This window comes from Neopelma chrysocephalum, unplaced genomic scaffold (genome assembly GCF_003984885.1).
Source record: "Neopelma chrysocephalum unplaced genomic scaffold, ASM398488v2 Primary Assembly neopelma1_86, whole genome shotgun sequence".
NCBI lineage: Eukaryota > Metazoa > Chordata > Aves > Passeriformes > Pipridae > Neopelma > Neopelma chrysocephalum.
Genome location: NW_020897748.1, coordinates 4725678 through 4738076, shown reverse-complemented (window position 1 = coordinate 4738076; position 12399 = coordinate 4725678). Strand labels below are relative to the sequence as shown.

Below are 12399 nucleotides of genomic sequence, written 5' to 3'. Positions count from 1 at the left end.
AATGTATGTTTTAAAGGATTATTTCCATAGTTGTGTAAGATCTTGTGGAAAACAGAAAGAAATTGGATGCTCCATTTGTCTTTCCTGTAGTGGAGGGCAGTCACCTCTACCCTTACATGACATATACACTAAATTTTGCCTTCTCTTTCCCCTTATCAGTAATTTTATCCCGAGTTTGGATCTTTGACCTTATCCCGATTCATTAAAGGAAAATAATTTTTTGTTTTAGAATCTTCTCTTTTAAAGGCTTTGAGAGAGCTCTGAGGAGTTTTTACCCAGTTCAAAGACAAAATCATTGTTCCTGTTGAGCACAGCTGCTTTGTTAGATTACACCAGGATGGCTAAGTTTACCAGCTTAGCATTGCTTTTTGGAAACTAAAGAAAAGCAGTAATATACTTGCTACACTGTTAAAAGGATAAAATCATGTAAGCTACATTAGCTGATTCCCTTCAGATACGATGAAATGGACTTCTGCACCTAAACAGACTGACGAAGAGCTGAGTCAGTTGTCCACAGTGGCAATTTCCATACTGTGTTTTCAAGGCCACAGTCAGAAGTGCACAGCACAACAGGTTCCATGTTTGGAAGCAACATGTATTCAGCGCTTGCAAGATGGAGCACTTTTTTGATGTTTAATGTTATGGGCTTTTTTTACTGAAGCGGATTTGGGACCTAGGATCTACTGTGTCTTAATCATTTATTATAAAACAAGCGAAGCAAAATTTCAGCATTGTGAAAAAACCCACAAGTTTTTGTGTTTGGGGTTTTTTCTTGATGAACTCTGTTCTTGTAAACTGACGTATTTCATTTCATGGAGACATATTTCTTTGGAATGGTTTGTAATGGATGCATGGAAATAATTGAATAAGCAGTAGAATACTATTCTAAGCAATAACATTCTTTCTGTTCTTTAGCAATATAAAACATGCAGCTACCTGTTTTTGAAAATAGCTATTTATGTGAGGAGAAAAGCTAATTTGGGGGGGCATTTCTTTAGATACTTCATGATACCAGAAGAAACTACAAGAGATTAACTGACACTGCACAAAATTAAAACAGAGGGGAAGGAAGCCAAGAAAGATATGTACTTGGCTCTTGTTCAGTGGAAGCTGCTGCTTAACATGAATGTCCCTGTCTGTGTTAAATTATATTTTGCAACAAAATATACAATGATTTATCTCTTAGTTGTATGTATGTTATTCATCTAATAATATGAAGAGAAGTAAAATGAAGTACATAGAGTGCTCACTAAATTTGTAAATCACTTGCTACAGTCAGTTAAAATTATTCCAGGCATTCTTATATCGAACCAAGTTCTTAAACTTGAGTGTATGTATCTTCATCAGTTTAACCATTCTTAGTTATTTTAGCAGCAAATCAGAGGGAAAAATACATGACAAAAGTGAGTCCAACCCCTGATGCTTCTGTGGAGTGCAGATAAAATTCTTGTTTAGTTTTGGTTGAATTTGTTGTACATTTATGTACTAAGAGCTGGCCAGAGATCTCTAAATTCTGCTACTGTGGACTGTTGACCCAACATGGGTTGATAAGTGCTGTAAGAAACTCATTCACAGCCTCAACATATGTGTGTATGTGTTATTTCTTCACATAAATGCAGCCTTGCCAAGTTTTTTGTCCTCAGACATGTTAAGTAGAATTGTTGTAACTGAAGTCTCTATTGCAATTAAAGTCAGAATTTAATAAGTACATAATGTGTTTGACATTCTATACTGGTGTAATACTGGGGGAGATGAAAACTATTCAAGACAGTAGGTAAAGGTAGGAAGAAATTGTCAATTACATCTTTTGAATTGTGAAAGTATAAGCACAATCCTAACCAAACTTTTATAAGGATACAATATATCAGTTCTATAGTTAAAACATGAAATTGCCATATAGATAGAAATCTGTTCTATTTGGAAAGAGAGCAAGCAAAGCATTTTACAGTCTGTAAAATCACCTGTTTCTTCCTTCTGAGGTGTGTAGGTGTGTATTACAATCTTTATGCCTCAAGACAATATTAACAATGGTGTGTTTGGCTTCCCAGTAGTGCTTGTTTCAATAGCTGAGAGGTTTCCCAGAGACTTTATATCAACTCTTGAAACTTCAACTTTCATCTTAATCTCTCAGCTGTTGGACTCTCCCCCACAGTAGCCGCTCTTTAAGATTTCTGGGGTTTATACACAGTAGGACATCGTGTCTCTGTGGCTTTGAGGTTTGGTAGCCTGGTTTGTGCTGAGGCTGTGCCTCCCCAGCCCCTAACAGAGGTCCTGGAGTCTGAGAAGGCGAGATCTGAGCAGCAATCATATCCCTGCCCAGCCAATTTTTCCCTGCAGCAGCTGTTATTCCTTAAAGAGGCCCAACTAATGAGCCATGAGGGCTAGCTGGGACCATGACAGACCCCAGGGATTTGTGTTCTAATGCTCATCTGCAGCCAATTATCATGGAGATCAGAAAATTTGAGTTTTGGTCTGTGTTAGCAATTTTTAACCACAGAACAACATTATGCTTGCCAACTCTTGTATTTAGTATTCATTATTAATTTTCAAGTAATGTATCAAGACAACATTCACTTTTAAGCCACCTGAAGGGTATTTCAGTAATAGTCTTTTCCCTCTTTCCTTCTTTCTCTCTTCTTTGTTTTGTTTTCTTATTCTTTTACCTTTGCCCCTCTTTTTCCCTTCTTTTTCCCCTTTTTTCCTTTTCCTTTTTTTTTATGAAAACGATTTGTAATTTTTCCACAGGAAGAAAGAATATCTACTGTCACAGAAAAAAACTGAGTCATGAACTAAACAGCAAATGATCTTTGTATTTCTGAATTTGTTTGTTACAACCCCCACAAATTACTGTGAAATGCCATTTCTGTTTGAAAAAGCATTTGCCTTGACGATAATTCAGTTAGTAAAATTATAAACTGTTGTTATGTGTATGTTCTCAAGGAGCTCAAAGCCTCCTTTGTGTATTTTGTCTTGAAAAAATATCAGGCCAAAAGAAAGAACACTGATCTTCAGAAGTTTTTGACTTCATTGTGAGCACTTTAACTTCTTAATTAAAAAAGCACATATGAGCAAAATTAACTTGAGCATCCTGGAAACAGCATTTGCATGACTTAAGGAACATCTCATTTTGTAGGTATGAGTGGGTAATCAGACATTATTGTGAATGAAGACAACATTTAAATTGCTTTGGAAGCTTGAAGACATCATCTACTTATTGAAGTGCTGATGAAGTGGTAGAACTACTGCTTTGCCAGTGGACCTGATGTCCCATGTTTTGGGGGACAGTGGGAAATGGTATACAGCAGTATCCCATTGTGGTGTTTCTGAATTTGTCCTGGAAAAGAGTCTAGTACTTAGACTGTTACCAATGGATAGAAATATGTAGTTGCAGATCAGCTGATCCGTGAGTAATGTTGAGGTTGCTAACAGCTTTCCCCGTAAACAAAGACATGGGCGACTTTAAAAAAAAGTATGGATAGGAATTTTTAAAACATTAAGCTAATATCCGGAAAGCAGGACACAACTAACTCAATAAGGTCACATTTTTTTCTCTAAATTTTCCATGCTGCTACTAATAATTGTTTACTTTCTGTATCTGTTTCTTCTCTAACAATTTCTGTGTCCTTCCGACAACGTCCCAAGTAGCTCAGGCAAGATAGGAGTTTGAGATCTTCAAGGTGGAAGATACAAAGATCACCACCTCCCATATAATCACCTTTTTTGTGTTGGTTGTGATTTGATGTTTTACAGATGACTGCAGCAAAAGACAGTCTCAATCAGAGTTAAGTGCTTTCAGACTGGAACTGGATGCAAAGTAGCATTAACTGTGTGTGCCATGAGGTTTCTCTATCATGGCTCAGAAAATGAATTCCTCCTCTCTCATGGGTGTAAGCTATCCTTAGCTCAGAGCACATAATATTTGTTTCTGTCAGGAAGCAGAGGGTAGATGTTGATGCTGCCACTGCATGGGGATATCATTATTCTTTTTCCCTCTGTCCAGGTGTTCCCCTACCTGCAAGGAAAACAACCTGTTCCCTGGTCCTCATGACCATGAAAGCAGGTTTGGCTCCTGTCAGGAAACCCAGCAGTTTCCATCTCAGAACAGCTGAAATATGTAAAAAGAGCTAAGCAACTTGATAGTATCCCTACACCATGCTTTGGCTTCATGCCAGAGACAGCACCAGTGTTGGTAAAGAAATGGAAAAGTACTAGGAGTCAGTTTTGGGACTCTGGAATTAGAGAGACTTAATGTTAAAAATAACCTTGTTATTTTGAAAAGCATGACATGGAAGGAATAGAAATAGTGAGGTGAAATGAGAACAAAGTAGTGGACCCTCCTGCGGTGACTAATAATGAAGCATTTGCATGTAGAAGGAAATGGAAATCTCTGGACAAGAGCCTCCTGCTGTACAGTTCTCTCAGAAATTTTGGAAGTTCAGAAGAGATTTTGTCAAAGGCAATAAAGAAACGTCTGGAGGCTGTGTTCCATTTAGAGATTGTTCCCAGATGAAGAAATTTGTAAGGGAGAATGAGTGAGCTGCCAAACTCATAATGAATGTTTGGGTTAGGGCCATAGGCCTGTGTATTTGGGGAAAGGCTCAGAGAAAGGATGGGGCCAGGGACTAGAGGGTCAGGTCTTGGATCCAAGGCTTGTCTCAGAGCTGGCAAGAGGTGGAGTCACCTGCAGAACCAAGTGCAGCACATATGTGTGCTAGGACAGGGGTACTGAGCAGTTTCTAATGTTCTCTTCAGGAACTAGGTATTGATCATATCTGAAATGCACCATATCATACTTTGTCCTTCTTTGAATTAAAATGAGAAGAAAATGAAAAGAGTGGAAGCTAACTTGCTCAAAATGTCTCACTAGAGACAAGAAGTGCTTGGAATTATTGCTCTTCTTCATTTATGCTTTGCAACAATCACAAAATGTGTTTTCCAAAGCGTTTTGTACTTGCTATATTTATGAATGAATTGGAAATTTGAGTATTCTTTATTTGTATGATTGTATGATAAAGATTAAACCTTCTTGATGAACTAATAAATCATTGGGAAATATGTGAGAACCTGTCAAACACAATCTTTCTGGCTAGATATTTAGCTAGGGAAAATCAGAATTGTGGACTTCAAGAAAATATATTTGACACCCAGCAAGTTCATATATTTTGAAACAGATTTGGTAGGAGTTATACAGAGATTTATAAAGAAAAAAGTTGTAAAGAGAAGATAGGCAAGTAAGGTTGAAGGCTAGAGGGAAAATGAAATAATAAAATGACAAAGAAAGAATATATATTTAGGAAAAAAATGTATAGTTTGCTAATAGAATAGTTTTATCCTCTTTTATTTAGTTCTGAGTGAAGACTTGCTCTGTTACTCAAAGATAAAATCTAAAAATAAACCTGGTGTTACTACTGGCAGTGTCAGAGGACATGTAATTTTTTGTATATACATTACTGAGGAGTGAGCTAAGAAACACAAAATCTTAAAATTGCCATTAAAGCCTGCTCAGGCAATAATTTTTCTATGATCTCGTTTTTTCTTAACTGATGTAATCCTTTCTTTTTGCTTAAGTTGTCTTGCTCTATGGCAAACATCTTCCTGGAGCTAATATCAACTTGTTATAAATCACTTTTTCAATGCTTTAACTTTGCTGTAGTGTTTACCAAATTGAAGTCATCTCCTCTTGCTTTGCATACAATAGCCTGTAACGTTTATCCATTCTCGTCTATTAGGATAAACACCTACATAACCAAATAAGTAATATCCAGATTAAAAAAAAAAGTATTTAGGAGTCATAAAGATGTAGGACAACAACAGAAAATAACTAACTCATTTTTAGACAAGCTGTGTTTTCAGTAGAGCAAGCTTGCAAAATCTTGTGAAAAATCACCATTTAACATTCGGATCCTTTGAATGTGTTGTTTGAGTATCCCCAAATGGAAATGTTTGAGGAAATTAAACAGTGCTGGAAACTTCTTGGACATTGGAACTCCACCATCATTGTTGCTGCTAAGTGTCTCTGGCCCACAGTGACTATCAACCCCAAGCAATCTCCATGCATGGTTCAGAAGCTACAGAGAATAATCCCTGCAGGGGTTATTCCCAGTAGGCATCTTGCATACAGCCACTCTATTTTACTGGGAAGGTGAATTTAACACTGTGGATGCAGGCCAGCTGGCCTCTGAGCTTAGCTGGTACTTTAGATTGCTCTCTGGCACTGAGACCAGAGGTACAAAGCAGCCTGCTGCTGTGCTGTGGAACACCCTGAGCTCACGGAGAGATACAACAGTATCAGGAACTGTTCTGATGATTTAACAGCCAAGAAGAGTCAATTCCAACTACCAGGAAAACTCCTTGGTACTGCTTTAGTTATAATAAGGGAATGTAGCATTAGTTAGAAATAAGCTGAGAGGGTAGAAACACGGCAATTTGAGCTTTGTCTTAGCCAAAATAGGGATTCAGGCCTGAGCATAATTTGCTTTGAGAAAGGAGTAGAAGGAAACCTGCAGGGATCAGAGAAAATAATTTAACAGAATTTTCAGCTTTAGAGGAAATTAAGACGCTTAATGTGAAATATTCTTTTAAGCTTTGTTTCATGTACCTCTCAGTAATTGAACCCCAGTTGGATTCTTCCAAAATTTCCTTGCATTGTTAGTTTTGAAAAGGTGGCGTCGTTGTATTTGTCATTTACAAAGTGAATACTGAGCGGAGGAGGAGAACATATTTACTACTGACTTGATCTTTCCTTCTGTCTTTGTCTTGGCCCTCCTGGCCTCTCCTTTGGATAAGACAACTCACACTTCTGTGTTGGCATTACAAAACCTCCACTGACTTAGAAGCAGGCTTATAGATGAGTAGCTCTTTTTAATGACTATGTCACTTTTCATAAGAAGAGTGGAAGGGAGTTACTTTTGGGTACAAAGATGTTTGCCAAAATTGTGAGAAAGTTCCCTGTTTAAAATGAGAGCTGGTCAGAGGAAGAGATTATAGTTTACAGGGCAAATGCAAAAGCATGTAACTGCTAAAAAGCTCTCACTGAAAGTTTATCTAAGGGGATGAGTGTTTAAATCTGTTAGTCGTTACTGATTGCCTCTCCTCAAAATACCACCAAACTGGATTTTGCATCTGTAAAAGAGTTATATTTTATTTTTCATAGAGGCCATCTCAGTTAAATCAGGGTTTTTAAACATTCCCTCCAATTCAGAAGACACAAATTTTAAATACAATTTAATTTGAAAATGTGTGGTATTTATATAGGTAGAACTTTGCTTGTCAAAGTAGTTTTGAAATACACTGTATTTCATTCAGACTAGCAGATTTTTCTTAAGTAATTTAGCACAATGGGGTGTGTTTCTGGTAGTACTATCCACCAACACTGTCCAGGCTTTTTCCCACCAAGATTCATTCCAGACTTCTAAATAGACAAATGAGTCTCTTCAGACTGGGATCCAAATCTTCATATTCACATTAAAAGGATTCAACACCATGGCTCTAGTTTTAACTTGTTTTCACAGAATCATAGAATGGATAAGGTTGGAAGGGACCACAGTGGGTCATCTGGTCCAGCCTCTCTGCTGGGTCATCCTAGAGGACATGGCACAGGATTGCATTCAGATGGCTTGTGAATATCTCCAGTGAGGGAGACTCCACAACTTCTCTGGGCAATCTGTTCCAGTGCATAGTCACCAGCACAGGAAAGAAGTTCTTCCTGATGTGCAGGTGGAAGCTCCTGTGCCTCAGTTTCTGCCTGTTGCCTCTTGTCCTATGGCTTGGCACCACCAAGAAGAGCCTGGCTCTACCTTCTTGGCACCCTCCTTTGGATCCCTGTAGACATTGATGAGGGCCGCTCTCAGTCTTCTCTTCTTGAGGCTGAATAGGCCCAACTCTGTTAGCCTTTCCTTGTAAAAGAGATGCTTCAGTCCCTTAATCATCTCCATAACCTCCTCACTGGATTTGCTTCAGGAGCTCCATGTCTCTCCATGTACTGAGAAGCACAAACTGAATACAAAACTGATACAGAAAGCAATACAGAACTGGATACAAAACTCCAGATGTGGCCTCAGTAGGGCTGAGTAGAGGGGCAGGATCACCTCCCTCAACCTTCTGGCAATGCTTTTTCTCATGCACCCTGGGATATCTTTGGCCACGAGGACACTGTGCTGGCTCATGAACAACTTGTTGTCCACCAGGACCCCAGGTCCTTCTCCGCAGAGCTGCTTTCCAGCCTGTACTTTGTCAGCCCCCAGCCTGTACTGGTAAAGGGAGTTATTCCTCCCCACTTTCAGGACCCTGCATTTGCCCCTGTTGAATTTCAGTTGGTTCTTCTCTGCCCAACTGGCCAACGTGTCAGGGTCCTTCTGAAGGGCTGCACAGCACTCTGGGGTATTGGCCACTCCTCCCAGCTTTGTGTTGTCAGTGAACTTGTGAGGGGGCATCTGCCCCTTCATCCAAGTCATTGATGAATAACTTAATACTGGGCCTAGTACTGAACCTTGGTAGATACCACTAGTGACAGGCCTTCAACTGTGCCACTAATTAGGGCCCTCTGGGGTCTGCTCTTCAGCCAGTTCTCAATCCACCTCACTGTCCACTCATCCAATCCACACCTCCTCATTTTGCGTATGCTGAAATGTTTTAATGGAAATAAAATAGCAGTCATTTTACTCCTCTCTCTTGCCTGTCCTTCCCCTCATATACACACACATATTCTTAGCCCTTTTCTGTAATTATCCTCCTTTCTTCTTGCTGTGCTTCCACAAATCATAACTTAGTGTTATCTTTGTATTTCATATTATAAATAGTAAATAGAATTAATAATTATATATAAGGATAACTATAATTAAGATAATAAGATGAAAAATAGTCATGTCAGGATATCTGTATCTCATTAGAACTGGAATTTTCTTTCTGCTCCACTTGGCTTACATTCAACCTGCTCTGATTTTGAAAGAATAAGCAACCCGAGCGTATTTTTGCACTTATGAATAAAGCCATACTGTAGACTGCACATGAATAAATCCAGGCAGACATTTTTATTGTCATTAAAGAGCATTTTTGTTCTATGCCAATGAATGTTCTTGGTAATCTATGAAAGAGGCCTCTGAGCTAACTAGTGAAAACAGGCATCTTTCTCACCCCCTGCCTTGGCAGAAGTGCATGATGAGTGTTCGTCAGCAGTCACAAGTGAACTTGTTTGAAGGCTTGTCTACAGACAGAGGTTTTCCAATTGATTGGCCCACTTGTACTTGTGCAGTATGACATGACCTTTAATTATACAGTCAAACACTACTTTTCCACCAAGCATTTGCCTCATTCACTGCACAAGATGGATTAGAGTGCACTGGGAATTGAATTGGGCAATAAGGGAAATTACTGATTAGGGGTATCTCAGCTTGGTAAAATGAGGACGCCACTGCAGTTTGATGATCATTCTTGACATCTTTAATCTTGCAAGCCATGCAGACAGACAACCTCACAGATTTATTCATAGCCACAGGAATTTAAAAAGATGAGCAGACACACTGATTGAAGCCATAGGTCTATCTAACCCTGTGTTCTCTCTCTGACAGAGATCAAGAGTAGGTGCATGTGAAATAGTTTAAGGACAAGACAGTGCTACCTGCAGCTGTTGCCTGAACTGCCATGCTTTTGTGACTCAGGGATTTCCTAATTTGGAGGAGTCTTTGATGTAAATATTAAACCTCAGCTAATTTCTTTTCACCAGCATCCCATCAAAGTCCTTTTAATATACTGTCTTCTCCGGCAAGGCTAATGGCTCACCTCCCAGGCTTGCCTTAAGCCTGCCATGTGCTGACTTCTTGTGAATGGTCAGTCCCTATCCATTCTCATCACACAACTCGTGCATATGTCTCATATTCTTCCAGAAAAGGATGCTGAGCAGAAGCTAGAGGATGTACCCAGTGTCCCAGAAAGCTTGTAACATGCCCAGAGGGCAGACAGCTTTCACTTCTGTTGTTATCTGTGATAGCTTGGCCTGCCTGCCTGTGCAGTTGTTAGATATAGACATACTCTGTTGTATTTCTACTTCAGTGGCTCTTGGAAAAAAGACAGCTGATGGCTGAAATAGAAGATTTCAGGGAGTGTATGAGTCGTCTTTTGGCCAAGTTAAGTGCCACTGTAGACAACAACAGGATTTTCTCTCTGCTGCAACCACAGAATTTCTGTGTGATGCTGAGCTAGTCCAATACACGAAACTTTTTCCAGATGGGATTTGAAATCGTGGGGTTTAATTTGTAGAAGTGCTGAGCATTCACAGCTGCAGTTGATGTCATTGAGAGCTGTACTTTGTACATGCAAAGTGCTGCTTCATGCCAGCTTCCCTGAAAAATCAGTCCCTTCGTGTGTCTTATCAGTCAGTGCAATTAACAGATGCTTTTGACCTGGATTTCTTAGTGCTCTGTTTTCCCTCTTTGTAATGGAGGACTGATACCACCTTGCATCATGAGTTCTAAATTCTAAATTTCTAAATTCTCAGGCACTACCACAAAAAGCATCACAGTGCAGCCAGCTCAAATAGGAACTATGTAATTCAGGAGGGATTTCCACCCTGTGTGGGAAGTGAGGTCAAAACCTCTACAATGACACAACAGGGTATGGCACGAGTACCTGGAGAGTGACTTCTGACAAGGGCATGTAGTGATAGAAGAAAGAGTAATGAACTAATAATAAACTAAAAGAGAGCAGGTTTAGATTAGACATAGGGAAGAAATTCTTCACTGTGAGACCCCGGAACAGGTTACCCAGAGAAGTTGTGGATGCCCCATTCCTGACAGTGATTAAGGACAGGATGGATGGGGCTTTGAGCAACCTGTCTAGAGGAAGGTGTCCCTCCCCATGGCGGGGGGTTGAACTACATGATCTTTGAGGTCCCTTCCAACCCAAACCATTCTACGATTCTGCGATTCTATCTACATATTCCACTGCCATTAACCATTCTGGGTGCTGGTCTCAAACACACACAGACACAAATACATATAATGATCATGTAAAAGGAACTTTTTCATTTACTGGTGAACAAATTTATATTGCCCAAGTAGCCTTAGTTGTGATATCTCCTATTTTTCATTAATTTTCCCAGGACTTCTCAGGGTGTTTGTTTAGACAATCAACCCAAACCTATTTGCATTTTGAAATTCTTGTAAAGTATTTTTGTTTGCATTTTGTCTTTTAGAAAATACTTGCAACAACAAACGTCTGGACCTTGTCTTCATCATTGACAGCTCTCGCAGTGTACAACATTATGACTTTGAAAAAGTAAAGGAGTTCATTTTAACCATCTTGCAGTTCCTGGACATCAGTCCTGATGCCACCCGGGTAGGTCTGATTCAGTATGGCAGCACAGTCAAACAGGAGTTCTCGCTGAAGACCTTCAGGCGGAAGCAGGATATCGAAAGAGCAGTGAAGAGGATGATGCACCTGGCCACTGGCACCATGACTGGGCTGGCTCTGCAGTACGCAGTGAACATTGCATTTTCAGAGTCAGAAGGAGCTCGGCCTCTGAAGCAGAATGTGCCCCGGATTATCATGATAGTGACAGATGGGAGACCTCAGGATCCAGTGGCAGAGATTGCTGCTAAAGCACGTAACTCAGGAATCCTAATTTTTGCCATTGGCGTGGGAAGAGTTGATATGAACACTCTGAAGTCCATTGGGAGTGAACCGCATGAAGAGCATGTTTTTCTGGTTGCTAATTTCAGTCAGATTGAAACACTGACCTCTGCCTTCCAGACTAAACTTTGTGGTAAGATTTTTATCTATAGATTTGAATGCACAGATGAAAGTAAAACACAGAAAAAATATAATTAAACTTTTTTTTACATTAAACCTTATCTTTTAGAATATATGTTTTGAAGGGAACTAGCAAGACAACATTCAGAACCGCAGTCATACATCTGGGGTAAAACTAATGCTACAGTTAGGTGCCACAAAATATGGTCTAATGCCTAGTAGTCATAAGCAGTGAGGCAAACACACATATCATGATTTTCCTATTTATTGAGTAATAGCAATACATTTACAACCCTCTACTGTTTTAATATTAGATAAGTTGGTTCATCTATTCATTTTAAATGTGATCTCCCTTAGCAGTGAAACTTCAAACTGATAAACAGTCTTTTGGTTATTTAAATATTCTGGGAAGTTCATGTATTCCTCTTCCAAAGCTTACATAATAATTCTATGCAAACAATCATTTCTGTACCTGTGACTGCAAGTGAGACACAGGCATGGCAATGTTTGTATTCCATCTATTTGAAATACAGAAAATTAGGAAAATCCATTACAGTGATATTATTCATTCATACAATAAAGTAAATAATATTTTAATAGGTATTAATTTACAACAGATATCACTTCCATCTGTAATTCCCTTTACAAGAAATT

At 39.2% G+C, this 12399-nt stretch overlaps 1 protein-coding gene across 5 annotated transcripts in view; it reads left to right on the top strand.

The window, feature by feature from the left end:
- MATN2 (matrilin 2) overlaps positions 1-12399 on the top strand; it is a 75224-nt gene that overhangs the window by 11920 nt on the left and 50905 nt on the right. For all 5 annotated transcript variants that reach the window (XM_027692352.1, XM_027692353.1, XM_027692349.1 and 2 more), the window contains exon 3: positions 11189-11758. In XM_027692352.1, coding sequence (XP_027548153.1) covers positions 11189-11758 — 570 coding nt within the window. The remainder of the gene's footprint in view (positions 1-11188; positions 11759-12399) is intronic.